This window comes from Alexandromys fortis, unplaced genomic scaffold, assembly GCF_014885135.2.
Source record: "Alexandromys fortis isolate MF-2015 unplaced genomic scaffold, M_Fortis_MF-2015_v1.1 scaffold_75, whole genome shotgun sequence".
Classification (NCBI taxonomy): Eukaryota; Metazoa; Chordata; class Mammalia; order Rodentia; family Cricetidae; genus Alexandromys; species Alexandromys fortis.
Genome location: NW_026067956.1, coordinates 801,517 through 828,396, shown reverse-complemented (window position 1 = coordinate 828,396; position 26,880 = coordinate 801,517). Strand labels below are relative to the sequence as shown.

The window sequence follows — 26,880 nt, the reverse complement described above, 5'->3', positions numbered from 1 at the left end:
GGAGCTAGCCTTGTGGCCACCTGGGTAAACAAAGTAAATAACTATACACCGAGGTTTTTAAAAAGTCACAGATCTCAGACCAGGGCTAGAGAAACACACATCTGGATCTAGAGTCCCTGGATCCCATCTAAGGGTCTGGTTGTCACAGACCAGTAGTGGGAATATTATTTCTTCTCATTAGCCTCAGTTCTTTATCTGATATAAATGGCTATTGAAGGCTGGCAAAGTGTCCATTGCTCTGTGTTAGAGTATTAATGCCAACAGAGTTGATAATGAGAAGGGAGTCATCAGAATGCAGGGGGTGAGCTCCAAAGGATGTTAATGGTGGCCGCGGCCACGGCTTGGATTTGAGTGGAGCTCAAATATATATGCCAAATCTTCTTCTCTCGTATTTGATTTCCTCGACTGGAAGAAAATCTGCATAAAACACAAAGCACAGAACCTGGGTCATAGAAGATGTTCACCTAGAGTTCATTCTCTTCTTGAGTCTTCGCACACAGCTCTCTGGGACAGATATCAGTAATTGCACTTTTATATGAAAAATGAGATACTCAGAAAGACGATTCCTTTGCTGAGGAGAATGTAGTAGAGTAATGGCAGATAGGATTTAAACCCAGTTACTTAGATTACAGGTTAGTGATCCCTTCCTTTCTGACTTAGCTGTACCTCACGTTCCACCAGACTCTAATATTCTAAACCCCCTTCCCTTATGTAACCCTGCACACAAAGCTGCTCGAGTTTGAAAAACTGTAAACATGGCATGCATGTAATAGGTTTTTGTTTTTTTTTTATTGCAACATGTTAAAGGTTGTCATCAAAATTGTTCTGTTTGGTTCAAAAGGCTCTGAATCCATCTCACACCATGCTGTGACCGATGACTGTTGCTGGCACAGTTTCATTCAAGCCTTTTGCAACACTGAATGTTTTTGCAATACTGGAGAAATCCCGCAAATTTTATAATGCCAAATACTCTGGGGACCAATCAATCCTCCCAAATCATTATTTGTGTTAATGGTTTTAATTGGAAAGATCCCAACTGTTTAGGTAGAAATGTCCTTTTGTATTGTCAGGAGAGATTCAGATGAATGGCTAAGGGGATAGGTGTATGCATATATGAGTTAGTTACGGGGTAGGTCGATAAGTCGTGGGTGAATGTGTATGCAGATGGATAGATGGATGAATGGATGTGTAGTAGATGAGTGGATGGATGGATTCATGAATGAGTGCACATTTGTATGAATGGATGGATAGGCGGTGGATGAATGGGTGAACAGACGGATAGATTAAAGGGTAGATGGATTGATTATGGATGAATAGATGGTTGGGTAGATGGGTGATAGATAGCAGGTGTGTGGTTGGATGGATAAATAAATGGGCTGGTAGATGATGCATGGATTGACACCCAATTCCGGTTTTCTTGACAGCTGTGTGGTACAGGAGAATGAGATATAAACCACGTCTGCAAAACTATGTGCATGAGTCTTGACTGTTGTCACCAGTGATATAGGTGACCCCAAACATGTCATGCCTCCTTTTCCAGTCAAGATTTCTTCATCTGAAAGTGAGAAGTAAACTAAGGTCACTCCCAGCTCAGAGCATCCATGATTTTACTGTCTTCCCAGTCCACTTTTTGGAAGACAGTGATGTGAGAAATTCAAAGGCTCCAAGCCTCGAGTTCTGAGCAAGAAATCCCAATAAATGTCTATGCTCCTGGCAAGCCTGGCCCAGATGCCTTTCACGCTGGTTAGTGAGGATAATTTTCAGCCTCCTTAAAATACTTTATGACAGTCTCAACAAGTGAAGAAACATGGATCTGAGAAGAGTGGCCAACACTGCTCCAACCAAAAGCCGTGTGGACACCCTGGGGGAGCGATGTTGAGTGGTTTGAAAACAAGCCCTTGTGGAACAAACTGTCCGAAAAGATAGAGTGGAGAAGCACGCTGGCTGCCCTTGATGATTTCCGATCCCAGCCTTGTGGACCGGAGGCTAGGAAGCAGCCCAGAGAAACACAGGAGGAGGCTTGCCCAGCTTTGGTGGGTTCCTGCTAGAGCAAGGTGGGTGGATCATGCATGGACACGAGACAGAATGAGGCAGCCAGGCTAGTGTAGACCCTGCCTTTGCTGTTCTTGAGTGCGGTTATTCTGAACAGGCCACTCAGTCTTGCTAAGCCTCGGATGTAAATTCAGACAAGGGAACAAGGACCTCAGGGGCTCTCTGTCTGACTGAGTAGACACGCATTAGTGTTAGCTTCCCTTCTTGTCCACGCAAGTCAAGTAGTTAGACCTCAAGTTCCTCATCCCATCTTTATTCCCACTATGGCAGCATGGGCCTATAAACTGCACACTGGGGAGGTGGGGACAGGGTTTTTTCTGTAACTCACTGGTCAGTCAACCAAGCAAAATCAGTGCTCTCCAGTCCAGTGGATGACTTTCTTAGGGCATAGGGTGGAAAGCAATTGAGGAAGACACGGGACATTACCTCTGTCCTCTGAACTTACACACACATGCATACACACACACATGTACACACCTGTACACACAGGTAATAATAATAAAAAGACAGAGACAGGAGGCTCCACTGGTAAATGGGAGAGAGCAGTGTGGCCACCGGCTTGAGGGTTGGCGGCCCGATGCTGGATCAAGAGAGCACACTGTCCCTGCTGTGGGAGCCTGGAGCCCACCTCTTCCACAGCCACCTGCACTGCAGCTCTCTTTAGAGCCCCCATCTCCCCAGCATCTGACTGTAGATCCAGCTTTTCATGGGGCAGGAAGAAAGGTTCACCATTGGGGCAATGGATCACAAGAAGTCTCTGTTCCCCCACCTTTAATTTCCTCTTCTCAGTGATTGGAGTATCTTGCCAGACCCTAGGTTTCACACATCTCCTGTCTCTAAGGAAAAAAAACATCAGGCTGAGAGCTGGAGAGATGACTCTTCCAGTTAAGAGCACTGACTGCTCTTCCGGAGGACCCAGGTTCAATTCTTAGTGCCCACTTGGCAGCTCACAACTATCTGTGACTCCAGTTCCAGGGGACCCGACACCCATGAGCAAACATTAATGCATATAAAAATAAAAATAAATTTAAAAAAATCAGGCTGGGCCGGGCGGTGGTGGCGCACGCCTTTAATCCCAGCACTTGGGAGGCAGAGGTAGGCGGATCTCTGTGAGTTCGAGACCAGCCTGGTCTACAAGAGCTAGTTCCAGGACAGGCTCCAAAACCACAGAGAAACCCTGTCTCGAAAAACCAAAAAAAAAAAAAAAAAAAAAAAAAAAAAAAAAAAAAAAAAAAAATCAGGCTGAAGGCACGGCTCAGAAGCTAAGGGTGTGCACTGCTTTCACAGAGGACCCAGGTTTGGTTTCCAACACCCACAACAGGTGACTCACACCTACCTGTAACTGCACACTAGAAGATCTGACACCCTCTTCTGGCCCCATTTATCACCTGCTGTCATGGGCACATACCCCCCCAACCTTTATGTAATTTACAAATAAGTCTTTAAAAAATAAAAATGAAAAGTTCTGATCCTATATCTGTGATGCCATACATGTGAAACTGTCTAGTACAGTGCCCGGCTATCAGTTTAAATCAGGAATAAACAGGGTTTCCTTCTGATGATCAGAGTCCAGCTGTTGTAGCTCTATAGTAAAATGTAGTCAAGCCAAAAATGTGCACTGGAGAAAGGTCAGTACCTTCACCAAGCAGTGAGGTTAAACAGGATGTCTGCATGTAGAACCCAAATAGATCCATATCCATCACCTGCACAAACTCAACTCCAAATGGATCAAGGTCCTCGATGTAAGATACCCTGAATCTGACAGAAGAGAAACTGGGGAACATGATTGGTCTCACTGACACAGGACTCCAAAAACACAGGCATTAAGATTAACAATTAATCAGCGCTAACTCAGAAAGCTAAAAACCTCTGTACAGTAAAGAAGACCATCATTTGAGCCAATAGGCAACCTACAGATTGAAAAGAAAATCTTTACCAGTTATACATCTGATAGATGGTTAGTATCTAGATATACAAAGAACCCAAACAAGCTGAATGTCAAGGAAACAAATAACCTGAATTTACAGCAGGGTGTAGAACTAAACAGAGTGTTCAGAAGATGAAATGGAAAGGTCTGAGAAACAGTGTTCAGCATCCTTAGCCATCAGGTAAACGTGAATCCAAACAAACTAGAAATTTCATCTCACAACCGTCAAAACAGCTAAGATCAATAAGACAAGTGTCAGCACAAGCTGGCGAGGATGTGGGGAAAGGAGAACACTTAGTCATGGCTGGTGGCAGCGCCAACTGGTACAGTCACTGTGAAAGTCCGTATCACAGATCCAGCTATACCACTCTGGCATACACCCCAAGGAGGACTCTACCTCCTGCTGTGGAGACACTTACTCATCCGTGTTCTCTGCTGCTCTTTTCATAATAGCCAGAAATTGGAAACAGACTAGATGTCTATCGGCTGAAATGGATAATGAAGATAGGGTACCTCTACACAACAGAATATTATTCAGCTGTTGAGGAAAATGATATTTGCAGATTTAACCCTCATCAGAGAAGCTGCTTCTTGCAGTAGATGGCTATGAATGCAGAGACCCACAAATGTGCAGAAAGCGAGAGACTTTGGGGTGCTCAGGCCGAAGGCTCCCTCCAGGCTCGGGGAGCTGCACAGAAGAGGAGGGGGATAGACTGGGAGAGCCAGAGGCGGTTTTCCAGACGCACATATAAACTCTCTCTCTCTCACACACACACACAGAGCCTGAACAACATCCAAGCAGACAGAAATCGCAGCATCAGGAGACGTGGGCACAAAGTCCCACCCCTAGCTGAGAAACTTCACAAATGAGAACGGCTTGGAAAGGGGAAATCAGTTTTCTTCAGTGGAGAGATCCTGGCTGGAGCAACCGCTCCCCAGGGCAGACCCTGTGGTCAGGAATAGATGGCCGGCACAAACTGGACTTCGTGTTTCCTGGTGGGTTTTTTTTTTTCCTTTTATTTTTTTCTTTTAGGAGAGAGAAAGACATGAAGTTGAATGGGTAGTAGGGGAGGGGGGATCTGGGAAAAGTAGGGGAATGGGAAAGATACAATAAAAAAATACTGCTTGAAATTCTCAAAGAATCAATGGTAAGGAGGGAAATGAGAATAACGTAAAATAATAAAATGACGTCACAAGTTCTTCAGACAGCTTAAGCCATGGGGTTGTTTTTAAGATGTGTAGATGATCACTCTGCTAACTCAGTGATGAAATAAAATGCCAGAAGGGAGTAACTGTTTTTATGATGGGTGGGTGCTCCATTTATGGAAAGGGGCTGAGCAGTATATGAGCTCCAGCCTGTCAGGCTTGTTTCCACCCCAAACGCCTTACATAAGAAAGAAAACTCAGTGCTGGGCTCGATGAGAGCAATCCACACACATGTCTCTGTGTGTGACGTCACCGCGGGAGGGGACCTTTTTATTGTCACAGGCCAGCTGGGAACCTTTGCTTGAATGAAATGCTGAGAAATCTGGGAAGGTCAGTGAGCTTGTCACTTTTCTCGAGGTGGGACCCTGCGTCCGGTGGGTCTGAACACAGGGTTTAAAGTTGCTTGGAGACATTTAGTTTTGTATATCTGTCATAAGTGCTCCGTCAGCCAGTCATTGAGAGTGACTTTCTTGAAACTGTTGCAACCAATACCAGTGGCGTGCATTGTCTTATGGAGAAGGTTCTCCACGGGAGATTTATTTATTTATTTATTTATTTATTTATTTATTTATTTATTTATTTGATTTTCGAGACAGGGTTTCTCCGTAGCTTTTTGGTTCCTGTCCTGGAACTAGCTCTTGTAGACCAGGCTGGCCTCGAACTCACAGAGATCTGCCTGCCTCTGCCTCCCCAGTGCTGGGATTAAAGGTGTGCCACTAAATGAACTAATTAACTCTCCACCATGCTGAAGTAAGGTCAGCGTGTGATGTACACTCACGCTGCGGTGCCCGCTTGGAGGAGTCGTGAGTTTCTGAATGGCCATGGTCGGATCCCTCAAGTGCAAGCCCGAGGGTGGCAAATGACTGGCAGATGCATTTAGCTCTGGGAATACCAGGCCACCAGGCGTCAAAAGACTCAGAAAGGCTTTGTGGAGCAGTGTTTCTCAGCCTTCCTAACTCTGTGACCCTTTAATACAGTTCCTTATGTTGTGGTGACCCCAACCATAATATTATTCTGTAATTTTGCTACGGTTACAAATTGTAATGTAAATATCTGTGCTTTCTTTTTTTGTTTGTTTGTGATATATATTTTGTTGTTTTTTAAAAAATGCTGCAAGATCCCCCCGACAGTAGGCAGCAGAAATGTTGTAGGTCCCAAATTGTGGTGGCGGGCCATGTGGCGTCAGACAGCGGTCCCTGGGAGAAGCCAGTCCCAGGCAGAGACGGCTGCTGGTCTCAGAGCTGTGGTGGCGGGCCATGTGGCGGCAGGCAGTGGGCCCCAGGCAGAGACGGCTACTGGTCACTGAGCAATGGCTGGTCCCAGGCAGGGAGACACATGGCGGGTGGGCAGAAGACAGAAACATGGATAGACACGACATGCAGGGTGAGGTTGAATGTTTATTCAGGGGGTAATGGAGGAGGAAGGGTGAAGGGGGGGAGAGAGAGAGAGAGAGAGAGAGAGAGAGAGAGAGAGAGAGAAGAGGAGAAAGAGACAGAGAAGGGGGGAAGCAGAGAAGTGGGGAGAGAGGCAGAAGCGAAGCTGCCTCTCCGAGAGGAGAGAGGAAGATGGAAGAGAGAGCCGAGCTCAGGCCGGAAGCCAGAGATCAGCCTGCCTCAGCGGATGGGGGAGGGAGTGGAGTGGGAGTGGCTTGTCTCTTAAAGAGACAGAAAACCATAATATATATACACATATATACACTTTCTGATCATCTTGGGCAACCCCTGAGAAAGGGTTGTTCCATCCTAAGGGTTGCGACCCACAGGTTGAGAACCACTGCTGTAGAGCCTTCTGAGTATCCTGGGTCAATCTGCCTGTTGTCATGAACATGGGAATTGGTACCTGTCTCTCATGTGTACCCCAGATTTTCCTAGCCAGACTCACACAGTGGGTAGGAACCTCACACTCGTGGATCAGATGACTTAAAACGTGGGTGAGCCTACAGCCTAAATCCAAACTTGTATATGGTTTCTCAAGACTTCTTGGGAAGCCTAAAAGCACAAAGGAAGACAGGGTTTGAGATGACCCGTTGACAGGGTGGAGGAAGGCATGCTTCTCGTTTTGACCTGGGATTTCTGTGGAACAAGAGTACGAGGCGGTGGCCTCAGAAGGTGGTGGCCTCATCGCTGTGTGTGAGATGTGGCAGGAGATGGGGGGCGGGGAGAATAAACCAGGAACTAGAGGAAGCACGTGGCTCTGATTGGTCTCCACTGGGACTCCACCCCTTTCTGCTATCTAAGGAGCCAGTCACATGAGCCTCCAGCTGCCTGTTCCAAGAAAGCCTTATTATCTGGCTCCTGCCTCCATCCAGCAGGATCTCCCAGGGGTCGAGGGTGTGAAAGTATAATTCTCAAACCATTCCCCATGTTTCTAAGATGCCAGATGCACTGGAGACAGAAAACTCGAGATGGAGAGGGTGGCTGGGTTGTGGTACAGCAGGTGGCACTTTCGGGGACTTGGGTGCTGCAGACACAGTTGGCGGCAAAGGCTGGCAGATGACTGGAGGCACAGCTCACAACTTGCCAAAGCAGTCAGTCCAAGCCCTTCTTTTTCTAGGAAGAGCAGAGGACACTGTTGTTTCATGACACTCTGCATTTTCAATCATTCAGTAACACTTTTGACAACTGTTTACTCATCGCCGACGAAGCTCAAGGCTCTGTGTCAAGCATTGTGCTGGTCTCAGCGTCTTGACTGACATTGGTTGCTTTCCTATAAGGTACATGTGCCTAGTAAAGCTTCCCCCCCTCCCGTGTGTGTGTATTGAATGGCTGGCCATGATTTCAGACAGTTTAGCCTCCAAAATGGGAAGCCAGGGCTAATCTCATCGTTAGGAGGCTTTTGGTTTATAATTCGTCTTGGATCTCATTTTCACAGTAATCAGCAGAAACGATTAGAGACACTGTGTGCTTGGATCAGGATGAGGCAACCCTTCTTCCAGGACACAGTATACACAATGTATCCAGCCTGGCCTCCAGGGACAATAACAAACACATTGGTGGGACTGGCCTGCTTTGAAGTTCTGACCAGGCATCCTATCTAGTCTGTATACCAGCAATGTGCCAAGGACAGGACCTATCTGTGGATGATGGGCAGAACAAAGGGGACTTTCCAAGATGAAGACAAGTGGAGCAGAGTGTGGTGGAAGGGTTGAGCCCTTACTCTAGTCATGAGACTTCTGGTGAGGTGGCCCAAGCCAGGCATGGTCAGTCCTCTCTGCGCTCTGCAGCCATTGAATGGATCCCCAAAGTTTCTGGTGAACGGGATGTTTCTCCATTCTACTGATGAAGAGACCAAGGCCAGGAGGTGGAATGACCATTAATGACCTGCCTCCTGACCCCTGTTCCCACGGCCCACATCACTGTCGCCCTCTGGAAGGTGACTATAGAGTTGTCAATATAAAATCAGCTTCCAAGGGAATGAACCCATGAGCAGCCACAGCCAGGAGTCCACAGGACTGTGAACTGCAGGGATCACAGCAGGACAGTGTGTCTGCATGCGCCCCCCTCCCATGCCCCCCGACACACATATGGGGTGTAGCACTGAGACAGGGCAGGTGGAGAGCAGAGATCCCAACACTTCTTATCGGTCCCTGCTGAGGACACCCCAGAGCTCGGGCAAACCTCAGTCCATCAGAGGAAGGAAGGCCACCTTGAGGTGTGAGCATTCATTGTGCTTCTGGTGCGTGACTGAGAGCAACTGGGAGAAAGAGTGCCAGCCCCTTGGTTGAAGCTACTGGTGGTTTAAGGCCATATTTGCCCACAGACCAGGTAGCCAGATAAGCAGCTCCTCATTCTCCATCCACAGCCAGCTGGTCCCAGGCAGGCCCCTGGAAGCCTGGAAGTCTCAGGCCTTGCCTGTCCAGCTCTCCTCAGAACCTTCCAGCTCCGAGTCCTTCTCTCTGAACAGGCCATGGTGCTGAGACTCTGTTCATGCAGGAACAATGGACAGTCGGCTTCCCCGAGGAGCTGAGTGGATCCTTCATCATTGCACAACTAGTTTGACCATAAATCCAAATTAAGGGAAAAAGTTCCTCCCTAAGCCCACACCCTACATCAAGTCAGTGTTTTGTTTTGCTTCTGCCTCAGATCCGCCCTTTTCCATATCTAGGTTTTACAATGTCATTTCTGAGGTGCTGTCCCACCTAATATTAGCATAATGACCTCATGAGAATTTTACCGTCTTTGTCCTGGTCATTTATAATTTTAATGATTGAAAAGATTCCTCCAAGGGAACCCTGAGGGGGGGGGGAAGCAAACTTTCTTCTCTGGTTCTCAGTCAACAGTCAGAGGAGACAATGGCACACGATGTCAGCGAGTCTTCCTCCCCACACCAAGCAAGCAAGAGGTCCTGCCAGGATACCAGTTGCATGCCTTTAAAGTTACTTCTGACTCTCTCCCCAAAGACAGTGCCAGTCCGCACAGGCTGAGGACTCGGTCTCCAGGGTGTACCACCTCCACTGCCCGACTCAGGCCCAGCTTTGTTTTGCCTGTGCTTGTGATCGATGAGCTACAAACCAGGGTTTCCAGAAACCTGCCTTTGGGATTCTTTCACTTCCTAGAAAATCCAAGGAAGCAACTATGCTTAATGATCGCTATCATAAAGGATATGACCAAGGATGGAGACCAAGATGTGCCTGGGGCACAGCAGGCAGCTTTCTTTGGACGTGACAGTTGTGAGCCGCCCAATGCGGGTGCCAAGGGCATCCGAGTTCTTTGCCATGTCATCTTCGAGCTATTTGGAAACCCTGCAAACTCAGTCTTTTCAGATTTGGAAGGTTCCTTTTATCGACATGATTGATTATAGCACTGACCAGTGGTAGCCTCTCAACCTTCAGCACTTCCTCCTTCCTAAAGGTTGGGGTGTGTGTGTGTGTGTGTGTGTGTGTGTGTGTGTGCACATGTGCTGGGACCAAAAATATCCCAACTGTCCCAAATTGTTTCTTGCCTTTTTCTCGTGTCCAGATACCATTCCTGAAGCCCCTGGTGGCCAACCATCATTCACTTCATTACCGTCCCAGGAGACCCTTCTGGTATATTGTGCAGATCTGAAGTGGTTATCACTCCTTAGCCAGGAAGGGGGTGAAGAACAAAGGCATATTTTGCAATAACACAAGGACACATTGTAACTGACCCATTCTTTTCCTGGTGATTCCCCTGTTTAAGCTTGGTAAATAAACATAGAAACCTTTCCCCGTCTTTTGAAAATTTTTCCTGATAGTAAGTTCCCAGAAGTTGGATTAGTAGGTCAAATGGTGTAGACATCTTTTTTTTTTTTATTCTTAAAAACAAAAAACAGAATAGGGCGGTGGTGGCACATACCTTTAATCCAAGCACTCAGGAGGCAGAGGTAGGTGGATCGCTGTGAGTTCAAGGCCAGCCTGGTCTACAAGATCTAGTTCCAGGACAGCTAGGACTGTTACACAGAGAAACTCTGTCTCAAAAAACAAAGCACAAACAAACAAAACAAAAAGCAAAACAAATCAAACAACCATACAAGAGGCTGGAGAGATGGCTCGGCAGTCAAGAGCACATGCTTCTCCTAGGGGATCCTAGTTTGTTTTCTAACACCTGCATTTGGCAGCCCAGAACTATCAGGTCCCAAGGAAACTCCATTTCCCCAAATTCTGATGGTTAGACAAAATCCATAATTCCTCAGGAACTTGTAAAGTTAGCTCCTTTCTATCAAAAGGAGCCAGCTCCTTTATCATCAGCAGAAGGAACAAATGGCGCCTATTGGCATGCCAAAGCCCCTGATACCATAAGTACCTGTCACACATTTCTGAGTCCATGCTAGCTAGCATCCTAGCTCTCCTCATCTCCTTCCTTACCCTAACTCCAGCTCTAAGGGTCCAGCACTTTCTTCTGATCTCTATAGGTACCTGAATTTACTTGTACATACCCACACACAGACACCCATGCATACACACAATTTAAAACAACAATAGCCAGTTACTTCCCATTTGTTATGCTAATTATATACTTACGTTATAGACTCGGAGTGCGTTTCCACAGTCTTATTAAGAATCTGCCCTGATCTCACCACGTCTCTCTGTCTGCCATCTTACGAGGATGGGTTCCATCTGCTGGTAGGGAAGAGAAGACAGATGAAACCCATGCTCCATGCCTGTGTGTCTCCAGCTCACTGGGCATAGTCTAGGACCCTTTAGGGGACTGAACTGAAGTTGTGCCCCATGCCCAGTAGGACTAAAATTAGAGATGAGATTTAAAGGAGGGACTTTAGGAGGAATGAGGTCATAAGGGTGGGTCACGATCCAGGGTCTTCTAAGGACAATAGCAAAGAGCAGGTGTGTGAGTGTCCTGCACACCCAGTGAGAGGCCTTCGGAGAAACCCAGCATCGGCAGCACCTTGAACTCAGACTTCCAACCTCCAGTGTGAGCTTCCCAGTCTGTGGTCTTTCACATGGCAGTGGAGCTGGCTTCCAGGACGTCCCCCAGGACTAGTTTTGTCAGACTTGCTATCTGAACTCCAGAGTGACAGAGGTGAGTTTGGGTCAGGCCCTCCTGCATCATTTGAGGGCCCAACACACAGCAAAAATGCAGGCCTTTTGTCCTGAAAATGGGGAAAAGCTGCCAGGAATTTTATTTGGTTCATTGCTGTGTTTCCTTGGGCCACACTGGGCCATGCAGCTTCCAGGGGCCATGTAAGCACCCATCGTAATTACCTGGACCTGTTGCAGCACCCACCACAAGTGCCCGAGCCACCCTGACCATTCCCATCATGGACAAAGAGGAGGTGATGGGTGGAGGTGAGGAGATGCAGTGCATCCTGGTGCTGAGGAGAATGATGTGACGCAGAGACCTTGCATGAGCCCCGTATCTCTTTTCCCATGGTATTTCACTGGGAAAGCAAAGTTGAAAGGTGTCCAGTTGCAGAAAGAGGTCTTGGCAGGACTGAATGCAAAGCCTGGGTCCTATGTGTTTGCACTGGCCACACACAAAGGGAGGTTGCTCCTGGTTCTGTCCTGTATCTCGGGGTCGGGAGAAAACGATCCATGTCACAGCTCCGTGATAGATTCCGCATTGAAAGTGCTGAAAGAATATTGGGCTCTACTTTTGTGTACATGTATGGGTATGCATGTACATGTGTGAGTATGGGTATGTGTGCACATGTGCAGTATGGATGTGCATGTACATGTGTGTGAGTATGGGTGAGTGCACATATGTTCAAGTATGAATATGCATGTACATGTGTGAGTATGGGTGTGCGTGCCCGTGTGCGAGGGCACAGGTGGAGGTCAAATGCCAGCCATGGGGTGGCATCCCTTGTGACGAAGGATGCTTAAAAGAAATCCCACACTAGCTCAGAATTGAGAAAAATAGACAGTTATTTATTTAGCGGTAGACTCACAAATCAGAATCCTCTGCCGGAAGGGAGAACAGAAACTGAATCCCGCAGACAGAAAAGAGGCCAGATGCATGCTCTATATCTGCATAAATAGTATAAGAGGCCACGCCCCAGTGGGCGGGTTACTACTGGCTGTAGGATTTCCTATAGCATCCTTGAGAGCTCTCCAGCTTGGTTTTGGAGTCAATGTCTCTCACTGGCCTCAAATGAACTGAAATTGCCTGGAGATAAACTGTCAGCGAGCCCAGGGTCCATCTGTCTCCGTCTCACCAGTGCCAGGTCCGCAAACTCATAGCACCACGCTCAGATGATGTTCTTACACAGGCATTGAACCCAGGTCCTCATGCTTGCAAAGCAAGTACGTGACCCTGCCCATGACCTCTGCTTATAAATGATTTTTTTTTTCACTCAAATCGTTCACCACGACCTCTGGTAACATGGCCCAGTGCCACAGCCCGTCTAAAGAGCCTGCCTCTCATTCCTCATACTTTCTTGGACATGCTGGCATGGCCATTACCGGCTTCATCCTCTCCCACACGCTGCCTTGAATGTTCTGTGACTTCTGATACCTGCCTGCCTGTCTTCTCCGTCACTGGCCTGATGATAAGGCAGGGTTTGTGCTGGAACCTTGGGAGGAGTTTAGGCTTACACCCTACTCCTATTATCAGGGTGACCTTGAGCTAGTAACTGGAAGGCTCATTTTTAGATTTTCCCAGCTGTGAACAATGGCACTGTCTGTCCTCAAGACTGGAAGAACCACGGGGACATTGAAGGACACTTGGGAAAGTGCCTCCCTCCGGGCCAGTTCTAGATAAAAAGAAAGCGGATGCCCCACGCAGCTTTGTGAGCTGGAGGCCTGCTATGGCTCTAGGGCCTTCCCTGCCCAGCAGCCAACCTTGCCCACACACCTTGCCACCTCTAGGATCTGCTTCACCTGAAAAGGGGCGTGGCCATTCCTACTCCCCAAGCTTTCTGGGAAGTGCAATAGAACAACTTCTAAAAACCAGGACTGTTTGACACACGGTAGATGGTGATAGCTGCCATTTCCTTTCCTCCTGCCTGGGTTTGGCAAGGGGCTGGCTACCCTCGTAACAGATTCAGAGGAGAGAACCAGTAAGGGGCAGATGGCCCACGTTCCCTCTTGCTTTGTGCTTCAATCTCTTGGCATTGCATCTCAGAAGAATAAGAGTATGGGTTTTGTCCTCGGCACCTCTCAGGGAAAGGTGGGTTGAGATAAAGCAGCAGGATAGATGTGTGGCTCTATGTAACATACGGGACAGGGCTGAAGGGCTGGCTCTGTGGGTAAAGTGCTTGGCTTATAAGCATGAGGACCCGAGTTCAATCCCCAACAACCACATAAAAATTGGGACATGTTGGCATCAATTTGTAAACCCAGTTCTGGGGAAGTGGAGACAGGAGGATTCTTGGGGCTCACTGGCCAGCCCAGCCCAACCAAACTGGCAAGATCCGGGTCCCAGTGAGAGACCCTGACCTCTGACTTACACACACACACACATACATCTGATGAACATGCTCTCTCTCTCTCTCTCTCTCTCTCTCTCTCTCTCTCTCTCTCTCTCACACACACACACACACACACACACACACACACACGCACACACACAGGCTGGGTTTAACCCCAATGCCCAATGTTCATGTTCCTAAATCCCCAGTGGCCTAGAGAGCCTTCCTGCCTGCCACACACATGGGCTTCACTGTTGTTCTTGTTTTGCTGGGGAATAGCAATTTGGACAGGTCACATCTGGAACACCCTGACTGATCCTGAAGATGATGGTTTTACTCATGAACAGGACAACTGTGGCCAGGGAGCTGACTCAGAACTGAGTGTGGATGGAAGGCCAGGTGGGGGCAGTGGAAGTTATGAGAAACGGGCTTATTCAAGACCCTGATCCTCCTGCAGCCTGAGGCAGGCATCCGTGCATACACTGGCTATATATTGTCACAAAATATGCACTAATTCATCAAGTAGGACCCAGCAATCAATAACAAGTCACATTCTGGAGTTAAATGGCTGTGTGATTCCTATTGAGAACCCTAGCTCCAGCCTGGGTTTATGCTAAGGAGCTCACTATCTTTCATATTTACTCAGCATCTCAGTGTGTCTGCCACAGTTAGTTCTCCACGTTCAATCATTCATTGAGGAGCAAAGATGTTCATACTGGGGACCCTGGAGCCACATTTCCAGAGTCCAGCCATTCTCCCTTGCCTCCTGGTCCTGTGATCTTGTGCATGACTTACCCTCTGCTTGCCTCAGTTTCCCCACTTGGAACACGAGGATGCTAATGGTATTTGAGATTTTGAGATTCTTTGTATTAGCATGGAAGACATGCAGAAGAGTGTTTAGCACACAGTGAGAATGCAGGAGATGCGGGTTGTTGTCTTTAGTTTATGGTTTACTTTCCCACTTGTGAAAGCATAGAAGTTGAAGAAATCATTAAAACACATTAAAAGGAGGTAAGCCAGGGAGGGAGATAAATGAGCTGTTTGCATAAACACGAATTAAGAGAGTCACACTCAAGAAAGAATTGTTCCCTGTTGAGGACAGCAACCATCTGGAAGGAATTAAAGGGGGGAGGGGATGGGTCATGAGCAGAGAACACTGTTGGAAGGAGATAATTCACTCCGCTGTGCGTAAATGGTCTCAAAGGAAGGACATTGCTCTAGGCTTGGCCAGCATGAGTCGGGGCCCAGAAAATATTTGACTCCACAAACAGTGATTTGATTGGTCTACATACCTAAACTAACGAGGCCATTCCAATGAATAGGCACATCACCTTGAAAAGGCTGCTTCTGTAACAGACTTATCCTGATAGCAAGGTACCAAGTGCTAACTGTGACATGAGCAATGAGGGATGTAATGAAACACTCTTAAACATCTACGCTGTGAGTATTAAGAATTAGCATAATTTGGGAGAGTCCTTGACTGTGATTTTACTGTTTGGTTGGTTTGGGTTTTTGAGACAGAGGGGAGGGTGGTCTCAGTCTGTAACCCAGGTTAGCCTATAATTTATCATGTAGCCTAGGCTGACTTCAAAGTTGTGACAATCCTCCTGCCTCAATCTCCTTTGTGTTTGGTGTGAGCCACCACATCTGGTTATGGGATTTTTCTTAAGTCATAAAAATATCTATATATCTTTTGGCCTACTAATTCAACTTCTGAGGCTTTATTGTTATGAAAATCTTAAGTGAAAAAGAGAAAGGGAGAAAGAAAGAAAGAAAGAAAGAAAGAAAGAAAGAAAGAAAGAAAGAAAGAAAGAGAAAAAAAGGAAAAATGTCTGCTTTTATTTGCTGGGATAATAGTGTGTCCCCTCCCGAACCTCTTTGCAGTCAACAGAATTATAAGAGAATAAAAGAAAGATGGCAACATTCTTGTGAAATAATTATAATTATAATATTAAATGGAGAACTCTGCAGAAGTGGCATTGTAAAGCCTGAGTATGCAAATGAATGGAGCTGGAAAAGCAAAGCAAACAGTGCTTTGATGGAGGGTGTGGGCTGTGGGAGGAGCCTTGAAGGAGGGTGTGGGCTGTGGGAGGAGCCTTGAAGGAGGGTGTGGACTGTGGGAGGAGCCTTGAAGGAGGGTGTGGACTGTGGGAGGAGCCTTGCAGGAGGGTGTGGCGGGGGGGGGGGAACCTTGAAGGAGGGTGTGGCTTGGGGAGGAGTTTCTTTCTAGTTTGGATTTGTATTCTGATTGGTTGTGCAAGGATCAAGGACTTCCAGGGACTCCCTGGGATTGGAGAAGGCAATTGTCTGTTGTTCCTATATGGACACAGGTTTAGCTTCATTCCCTGGACAAAGAGAAAGGCCTAGAGCCTCCAGGTACCAAAGAAAAGTCGATGGGCAGAGCCTGGGGCTTTCAGGGCTGGGAAGGAGGGAGAGGAAAAAAAATTGCTTGGCGCACTACCTGGACTCTGGGCAAATATGACCTTAAACCCACTTGCAACTTCAACCAAGGGGCTGGCACTCTTTCTCCCGGTTGCTCCCAATCACACAGCAGATGCACAATGAATGCTCACACCTCAGGGTGGCCTTCCTTCCTCTGATGGACTGAGGTTTGCCCGAGCTCTGGGGTGTCCTCAGCAGGGACTGATGAGAAGTGTTGGGATCTCTGCTCTCCACCTGCCCTGTCTCAGTGCTACACCCCATATGTGTGTCGGGGGGCATGGGAGGGGGGCGCATGCAGACACACTGTCCTGCTGTGATCCCTGCAGTTCACAGTCCTGTGGACTCCTGGCTGCGACTGCTCATGGGTTCTTTCCTTCCCCTGGAAGCTGCTTTTACACTGACAACTCTATAGTCACCTTCCAGAGGGCGACAGTGATGTGGGCCGTGGGAACAGGGGTCAGGAGGCAGGTCATTAATGGTCATCCCACCTTCTGGCCTTGGTCTCTTCATCAGTAGAATGGGGAAACATCCCATTCACCAGAGACTGTGGGGATCCATTCAGTGGCTGCAGAGCCCAGAGAGGACTGACCATGCCTGGCTTGGGCCACCTCACCAGAAGTCTCATGACCAAAATAAAGGAATTGATCCTTCTGCTAGGCTCCATCTGTCTAAACTAGTTTGTCAATCAAGGTGTGATTGACAAGCTAGAGCAAGTACAGAAGGCATCCAGAATGTCTGGAGGTTAAGCCTGGCCTTGAGAAAATGAATGAGGGAAGTGGAGATTTTAAGCAGAAAAGACCCATGCATTTCTTTGAAATTCTAAAGGGCCACCCTGTCAGAACATGCATGGGTTCTACATCCTACCAAAGGGAAAAATCCATGGATAGAAACTCTGGCATGGCCAACTCAAATATGAACAGAACGCAAAACATTCCAATATTTATAACTAACTGACGGTGGGGAGGCTGAGTGAGCACTTGGCAGAGTGACTTTCGTGGTCAAAGCGAAGGGGAAAGTTGAAGCAGGCATCCAAGGCTTCGCTCAGTTCCACACCGCAGAACCTTATCTAAAGCGACTTGTGTTCACCACAAGTGCGGTGTGATTCCAGGGACATCCCAGAGGGAGTACAGCTGCGGGTCATGTGACCCAAGAACCCTCACCACCCATTTTCCTCTTTCTGCAATCAGAATTCTCTCCGTGATACTTGTGAGCTCCGAATCAGAGACAAGAACCGAATCCTCACGTTGCTCTTTATCCACAGTGCTGGCAATCTGCGCCGACAGCGGACTGATGTGCCCTCGATACCTTCACTCCATCTCTTTTCCAGTCAGCAGAGCTTATAGGGAGAAAACAGAGCAAAGCCTGTCAATCCTTCCAGGGCTCGGGTGTCCTCCTCTGCTTGCCCCCTGCTCAGGTGTCAGCCACGTTTCTGAGACTCGTGACGTCTGTGCCTCTCTCCTTATTCCTTGTGCTCTCCCCCTCACTCTGTGGCTGTGTGGAATCAAGAACTTCTAGAAATGCTGAGTCGAGTCAGCTTTTGCTGGTTTTGACTTTGTATTTCTCCAAGGGTGTCTGGGCTGAGGTGGGGGAGGTATCTCCGAACAAACAAACTCCCAGCAGTATGTGGATGCTGAGCTAGTAATCCGTGTATGGGTTGCTTCCTTTTGACTACAGGGAGTGCAAATGTGTCTCTATGATACAGAATATAAGCATGCCCGCCATACCCCTCCTGACTCCTATCACTTCCCAATACAGAGTCCTCAAAGAGAAGTTGTATGCCTGCTTTCTTGTTGGACTAAGCTTTGCACTAAGTTCCTGGTCGTCTGGTTTTCAAGATTTCTAAAGCAGAATTAGCTCATCCTTCTTGCCCCAGTCCCACCATATCTGCTGGTTTCCTTTCCCGACTCTACAAAGCAGAGCAGCGTTCCCTCGATACCTCGGCACCCAGTTTGCAGAAGCTCCCAGGAGACACTGTGATGCTAGAATCTAGTGAAGAAGATTTCTCCTCTTTGGATATTTCACAACCAAGGAAAGGACCGCTATCCACAGGGAAATGTTGGGAGGGGGCTGGAGTGGCTCGTTTTGCTGGGGATGAACGTAGAGAACCTAAAAGGGTAGAAGGGAGCAGAGAAGGAAAGGAACAGGTCTGAATTCGCCCCCACCCACACACATACCCTTAGATGTTGTTGCTGCAGTAGAACGAGGTGGGACCTTGAACAGAGGAAGCCACAAACCGGCGGCACCGTAGCTATCAGCCTGGCTCTGCCTGTTGCCTGATGGGATTGCTTTAAGCAGCTCCAGGGAAGGCATAGAAAAAAGTCCAGTTCTGGGCTACCCCACTGGGGTAGGATTTGCTGTGTTATCATGGACCATATTAATAGGTCTAGCTGTAAATGGAGGTCCAATGGGATTGGCTTAGTCTGTTTGAGCCACTATAATGCAACTCCTTAAACTGGATAATTCATAAACAACAGGAATTTCTTGCTCATGGTTCCGGAGGCTGGGAGTCCAGCATCAAGGCCCCGGATGATACCATGCCTGATGGCACCTCTTGTACGTCCTGCTATGGGGATAGGGTGGACAGTTTCCTTGAGCTTCATGTATAAGTCATAATCGTATTTGTGATAGTGTATTCTACCCACATGACCTAGTCGCCTCCAAAAGGTCGTGTCTCTTAATGTTGTCACTGGCAATTAGATTATTAAGTTCCTGTAGGTGCATGAGGAGAACTTTAGATGGTTGCTGGTACCCACTTCCTGAGGTACAAGGGATCATAAGACAATATACTCCTTCTCTAAGTGTGTGTGTTTAAACCAAGTTTAATTACAGTTACTTACAGGAACATGGTGAGCAGTATTTAGAGGAGCTTGGACAGCTAGCCAGAGGCCATACCATTGAAGAAAGCATCTCCCTTCTCCAGCAACCATTAACCACCACTAGGTCTTCAAGGAGGATGGGACCGCGTGAAGCCCTCTCTCCTCTAGGACACAATGTTGGCAGGCCAGTCTTGTGCGGTTCTGTTGATTCCTGAGTACAAAGGCGCTGCCATACTTGGAAGACATCCTTGTACACCAACCCTTCCTCTTGAAGTGACATTCTTTCCGTCCCCTCTTCCAGGACGTTCCCTGAGCGTTGGAGAGAATAACCAATATCTTCAGTTGAGTTTTACAGAACTGTCTGTATCCAATATCTATCCAATAGAAAAACCCTGCCATTTCCTATTACTTACCAGGCTCCAACCTAGAATTACTAGGAATCTTTTAAAGTTCCAAAGTCCACATCCTACCTGATGTTAACAATATCTGCAAATGATTTTAGTGGCAGATTTGTTTGGGGGACACTGTTAAGCCCAGTGCCCAAGATCTACTGAAGTACTCAGGATCAGCCATCCCTCCCTTTCATTCACTTTTTATTGAGCACCTATTATATGCCGTAAATTTGCCTGTTGTTATCTGGACCTCCCTACCCAACTCCTTCTCATTTCTCACTTCCTCTACAGTGTCCAGGCCTCGAAGTTCCCCCGATGACTTGAAAGCGCTGACTCGGAATGTGAACCAGCTGAATGAGAGCTTCCGGGACATGCAGCTCCGGCTGCTGCAGGCTCCGCTGCAGACGGACCTGACGGAACAAGTGTGGAAGGTTCAGGACGCGCTGCAGAACCAAACAGACTCGCTCTTGGCCCTGGCGGGCTTGGTGCAGCGGCTGGAGGGTACGCTGTGGGGGCTACACGCGCAGGCGGCACAGACCGAGCAGGCGGTGGCCCTGCTGCGTGACCGCACAGGACAGCAGAGTGACTCTGCGCAGTTGGAACTCTACCAGCTGCAGGTGGAGAGCAATCGCAGCCAGCTGCTGCTGCAGCGGCACAAGGGCCTGCTGGACGGGCTGGCGCACAGGGTTGGCGTCCTGAGCGAGGAGCTGGCTGATGTAGGCGGGGCACTGCGTGGCCTCAACCACAGCCTGTCCTATGACGTGGCCCTGCACAGCACGCGGCTGCAGGACCTGCAGGTACTGGTGAGCAATGCCAGCGCGGACACACGCCGCATGAGGCTAGTGCACATGTACATGGAGATGCAACTTAAGCAAGAGCTGGCCATGCTCAATGTAGTGACGGAAGACCTGCGTCTCAAGGACTGGGAACACTCCATTGCCTTGAGGAACATCACCCTTGCCAAAGGTACTTGAGTGACCCAACCCAGCCCATAGTGATTCCTGACTGCCCTTTCTGCTCAGGGATCTCCCTCCAAAGCTCTTCCCAAGGACCCATCCCAAAATGGCAGTTTAAACTTATACCCTCACCTTTAAGTCTTACGCCATATGACTCTGGAATGTTCTGCCCAAATGAGTGTAGCTCCAAGGACTGGAGAATTCCACACTTGAACTTGGCCTACTAGAAATATGTTAGAAACATACATTGTTTGTCCAGGTAGACTACACTCGATTCATTTCCTGAATACAATTGATTGTGTGTGCTGGCACATGCCTGTAGGCAAGCACTCTGGAGAGGGAGGTGGGAAGATCAACAGCTGGAGTGAATGAATGAAGTTATTAATGAATGGGTTATTATTGCTGCGATGAAGCACCATGACCAAAAGCAAACTGGGGAAATTCATTTGGTTTACACTTCTACATCATAGTTCATTATTAAAGGAAGTTAAGGCAAGACCTAAAGCAGAGCAGGAACCTGGAGGCAGGAGCCGATGCAGAGGCCATGGAGGGGTGCTGCTTAGTATCTTGCTCTCCATGGCTTGCTTAGCCTGCTTTCTTATAGATCCCAAACCGCCAACACTGGCATTATACCACCCACAAGCCCTACAGGCTCGCCTACAGTTTGATCTGATGGAGGCATTTTCTCAGATGAGACTCCCTTCTCTCCTACAATTCTAGCTGTCTCAAACTGACATAAATAACTAGCCAGCACACCCAACAACTGTTAGCCTAGAGACCTGATTCTGCTCTTTCCGGATAAACCGGCCTCTCCCTTGTCAGGGCTGTGGGCTTCATGAACTCCTGATTGGTCTAGTAGTCAGCCCAGCTGAAACTATCCTCTTACACACACCTTCTGCATGTGGGTATACCAAGGACATGCCACACAGCATCTCTCAAGAGCGGCACCTCTCTGGGGATGTGCCACTGTCCCCTTGTGTGTTGGCATGGGCAGTGCGACCCAGGAAGCTTCAAGGTGAGGTGGAACTAGGGTCCAGTGTGGGTTCTGGCCTGCGTGAGCCATTCTTCAATGGCTCCTGGTATGCTCTCTGGAGGATTCCCTCTGGCCCCGTCAACCTTGCCCTCCCCTACAGAGGTAGATGGAACCATCTGCAGCTCTCCAGTTCACTTTCAGCCCTGAGTCCTCTCCTCCTCATGCTGTGGTCAATCCTCTGAGCTGCCACAGTGACCACAGGAAGCTGTAACCGCCCTGGAGGCCTTCAGCGGTACATATCCAGAGTGTTCTTGTATGCTTCCATGCTTTTCTATACTGCTGTTGGAGCGGCTTCCTGTATCTCATTCCTCTCTAGTTTAATCCTCTCTAAACCCACATGGATACGTTCATGCGCACACATATGCATACATGCCTATACATACACATAGAAATACATAACACACTTGAATGCATAACTCGCATGCACACACACATATACACAGGCACATTCACAAACACAGATTCCTGCATATGTAACTCACACATGTTTATACAAGCATACACAGACAACTACATACCTAATTCAAATGTACACACATAGGCATATACATCCACAGGCACACACATAGACACCTCTGTACATAACTCAGGAGCATACACACGTTCATATGCACAAGCACTGGCATACATAATTCAGTATATATGTACACATATGAACAGACACACATACATGAATGCATAATCCATGGGTAGACACATATGCACACACAGATACCTACATGCATAACTCACATGTATGCATCCATATAGGCAGACACATATACAACGCCCTCCCCTTTGCTCTCCTCTGACTCAGAATCCACAAATACTCGAGTGCATGTACTTTTCAAAGATGGGAGCATTTACACGATCCTTGAGCTTTTCCCCCAAATGGCTTTCATTCTCTCGCTTTGCTGTGCCTAACCTCAGTTCACCTTGTGGACATTCAGCAGAGCATTGCTTTTTGCTTCTGCTTTGGATTTTTCAGCATCAAGGAGGTCCGTCAAAAATCCGTCTGTGAGATTTAAAGGCACAGAGAACTTAGCCTATCAGAGACGGGGATATCCCTGGAGGAGAAAAGAAAGTCAGAGAGGGGAGACAAGCCAGAAAACATTTGGTACAGCAAGCCCTGAGGCAGGCCACCCAGCCACATGCAGATAGCTAAAAGGCAAGCCTTCTAAAATTCTTTGGAATGGGAATGGGCCTCTAAAATCATCTGGTCTAATCCTCCTGTATCATAGCGGAGAATCCCACGGCCCTGAGAGGGGAAACGGCTTCTCCAAGTCAAATGCCATGCCAGATGAAGAAAGCACACCTCTTAATTAGTGAAAACAAGTTTTCAAAGCAGCTTCATCTGGCAGCTGCTGTGTTTTCAATAGAAAACACCATCTAGTGGATGGAGGAGGGAGCCCTCCTCGGTCTGTGGAGTTAAGGGGTGGAGCGTGGGGCTGGATTCTAGGTCTGCCAAAGGGGACTCTGGCTTCCAGTTAATACAAGTGGACCATGGCTGTGAATGGGGCCACTTGTAAGACAAGTGTCTATCTGCTCTAGGAGAACTGGGGTATGTGTTCAGGTCCTTGGTGGGCTATATGACCCTCCCACCTTCAAAGTAGATGAAGGATACTCTGAGAAGGATGGTAGATCGATACATCCTGTCCCCATTGCCCGTGAGGGTCTTTCCAGCAGGGTCGCTTCTGAACTTCTTGGAGGCGCTGTTCTCCTGGCTCTGGAATGGAGCTGGCATTCTCTGCTCTGCCCTTTTCTTCGTTCAGGATGTCTTGAATGAGGAAAGGGACACCCTGCACTTATGTTGTGGAAGAGTAGATGTCCACGGCCCTGTAGCTTTGGGAAACTGAGGCAGAGCAGTCAGTAGCAGGGTTCTTGTGGGCTCAGATGGTAGGCAGACCTTGTCCCAACCCCCTCCACACTGTGATCTACCTCAGAAAACAGAAACCAAGACACGTGACTATAAGAATCAGAGAAGTAAAAAGGCTCACAGGGGCAAGGCTGGCCACAACTGAGGTTGTAACCGCATATACTGCCCAGAAGCAGAATGGCAGATGTGGGCTGGCAGAGCTGTAGCGGGCCCAGATCTTAGAGCCCAGGCTCCCTGGCAGGGAGAGATGAAGAGTGAAGTAGGGTGAAGTGTCTGGGGTGAGTGGAGAATTAGCAACAGAGAGCTGAGCCGAGTTCCCTTTGTTGTTGAATTTGACCCGGAGGGGAGACTTCTGGATTCAGAATGGGCATGGAGAAAGGGGTGATGGAGCTCTTTTTAATCTTAGCCCAGTCTTTTACTGGGTGTGTAGTTTTTGGTAAAACAGTTTTCATATCTTGATCCTGTTATCTGAGAATTGGGGTCAAAAATAAGATGGCGCCTAAAACCTTTAGCTTTTTTTTTTTTTTTGAATGCTTTCTATCACTCGTGAATTTAAAAAAAAAAAAGTTGACTGCTTTTTCCTTGTTCTCACGCTATTGAGTTGTTAAATGGCTGTCAGCTTGGGTTAAGGGCTGAGGACAGTGCCAACTTGTGGAATGTATCAGTACATCTCGATCTTGGCAGCCGTGTTGTTTTGTATGTATTAACACCCTGTGATCTCATATACTCGTTCGTTTGTCAAATATCGATTGTGCAAGACCCTGGTCTGCTGCGGGCCTGCATGTTTTGGTTTCCTGGGAGACCACCACAGACTGGGGCTAAAAATAGCAGCTTATTGTCTAGAGGTTACGAGTCTTTAACCAAGGCATCTATAGGGTCTCATGGCTCTGAAACTCAGAGGGAGGGTCCTCCCCGTGTCTTCTGAACTTTCGGTGACCGGGGCAGTCTTGGTCAGCAGATGCCTCTTTCCCATCTCTGCCTCTGTTGTCCCATGTCTCTAGTCACAAGATTAGGGTCCATCCCACTCCAGGATGACCTCAGCTAATCACATCCACGGAAACCCAGTGTCCTAAGAAAGGGGAGGAGGTTCTAGGGATGGGCGCATCGAGAGCACTATTCAGCCAGTAGAGAAAGACGTGAGTGTTTGCAGTCTGGGTTCCGACAGCAGGGGCAGGTTTTCAGGATGCCCTTGGGAAACAGAAAAGAGAGAACCACAGGACAAGGCTCTGTGAGGGCTGCATCAAAACACCCCAGGTCTGCTTCTCCAGCAGGAACCATGGGACCAAGAAAGGGTCCCCAGCAAAGCAGCAAGAAGCACACCCAGCTCGCAGACATATGGAGCTGACGAGGGGTGGGGGGCTTCTGTGCTCACCAGCCTGGGAACAACAGGTGTCAGAATGAGTGACAGGAAGAGGTGGGACGGGCGAGATGTCTGGTCTCATGGGTGTGGCAGAAAGGATGAGTGCCAGGCAGACCTGGACCGTGAGCATGGCTCCTTCACCAGCTGGCTGCCTGTGTGGCCTCAGACGAGGAACTTCCACACACGGCACAGACATGGAGGCTGGAGGCTGAATTCAGTCATGTATACTTGAGTCTCTGCCACACTGCAGCCTCTCCGGGAAGGAAGCCCTACTCACAAGCCATTAGAAATGTATCCTCCGGTCAGGTGCCAAGCTGGAAACCTGAGCTTCGCCCGGCCTCCTCCGCTGCTTCACCTGGCCTCCTCCACTGCTACCCATGGCCTCCTCCACTGCTTCCCCAGGAGGAGCAAAAGCCATCCTACTTTCTAAACAGCCTGGCCATTCTCCCATGTCTCGGATGGCCACTTTCCTAACGCACGCACGGTTCTTCCACCTTCCACCTAATTAGACCACAGCCCCTGCCTCCCTGCCTTCCTGCCTCCCTGCCCCTCTCACCTTCCCCCTGTACCATCCCTCTTTCACACACAGCCCAGCCGTCTTCCTGCCTTCCTTGTATGCAGATCTAATGTGGCTCTCCCACCAGACCCCTTCCAAGGCTTCTAGTACTCCCGGGTCAAGGTCAAATCCAGCACTTAGGCCCCCAATACCCCCACTTTCCCAGCCCACCGAGCCCCTGCTGTTAGTTTTGCCATAGCTTACGTAGCTGCATCTTTGCCTTCAGCTCCTGTAGGGATTGCTTCCTCTTCACGCTGGCTTGGTCAGCCCTGACCACTGAAATGGAGGCTGAGGGGGCTTAGACCACAGGCATTTCTTTCTTTTCTGTTCTGGAAGTTAGGAGACTGAGGTCAGGGTACTAACATAACTGGGTTCAGGTGAGGGCTTCCTTTCCTTGTGTATGTATGGCTTCTTGCTTGTTGTATCCTAGTTGGGCAGAGAGTGAGAGAGATGTGGGGGACAGGAATGAAGGCAGAGGAAAGGCATACATGAGTACTAGTGCCAAGCTCCAGATAGGAGACGGGAGCTTATGATATAGCCCAGGCTGGCCCTAAGCTCACTATCCTCCTACCTCTGCCTCCTGAGTAAGTGCTGGGGCTACAGGTGTGCTCCGCCATAGCTGACTTTCCTCCTTTTCTAAAGCCACTAATGGCACTGAGAAAGGTCCCATCCTCATGACCTCGTATAAACCCAGTCCCCTCCTACAGCCCCCTTTCCAAACCATAAGAACTTCAACATATGGATTTGAGAGGGTCATCAATAACCCTGAATACTGTCCCCCCTTCTTTACTTAGCTATACCTGTTTCTTCTTGAGATTTCAGGAAACCTCCCCTGATGTCCCCCAGAGCCGAGTAACTGGCATCTCCATGCTTCCAAAGCAGAATCCTGGCTCTTCCTCTCGTTACAGGGGGAGCTGTCTGCTTTCTCTGCGGATGTCCTGGCTTTCTCACCCTCTAACCTTGCTGTTGTCCTCTTTCAGGGCCACCAGGACCCAAAGGTGACCAGGGCAATGAAGGAAAGGAGGGAAAGCCAGGTACTCCTGGATTCCCTGGACTGCGAGGTAATGGGATACCCTGGGAGGAACCTGGGGCGGGAGTTCAAGTCCACCCCTGACCTCTCTTCCTAGGGATAATAAACTTCCACTGTTCTTCCACCGGGTGACTAAGCAGTTGTCAGTCTAGTCACAGAACAGGCCAAATGCTTTTCCTGAAAAAAAAAAAAATACCAGGATCTTAAGGCAAGAACTCACAAGAGTCCCCAAAATCACTGCCCCCACGGGAAGGTGTTCTGTGATCCTAGGAGTCTGACACGCCTCTGCCCCATCTCACTTCCTGATATCCCATTCCCCATGGCTGGTGGCAGATGGGGTGGGGCGTTTAGGACCTTCTAGAAAGACTATATTTTCCTTTGGCTCTTGGTCTTAGGCGTTTCTTATCAGGGACTCCGTCAAGCATGTGA

The 26,880-nt window shown here is 48.4% G+C and overlaps 1 protein-coding gene across 1 annotated transcript in view; it reads left to right on the top strand.

The window, feature by feature from the left end:
* Positions 1-26,880, top strand: part of Scara5 (scavenger receptor class A member 5) — a 92,174-nt gene that overhangs the window by 38,889 nt on the left and 26,405 nt on the right. Inside the window, exons 4-5 of the mRNA XM_050152353.1 lie at positions 19,953-20,627; positions 26,402-26,482. Coding sequence (XP_050008310.1) covers positions 19,953-20,627; positions 26,402-26,482 — 756 coding nt within the window. The remainder of the gene's footprint in view (positions 1-19,952; positions 20,628-26,401; positions 26,483-26,880) is intronic.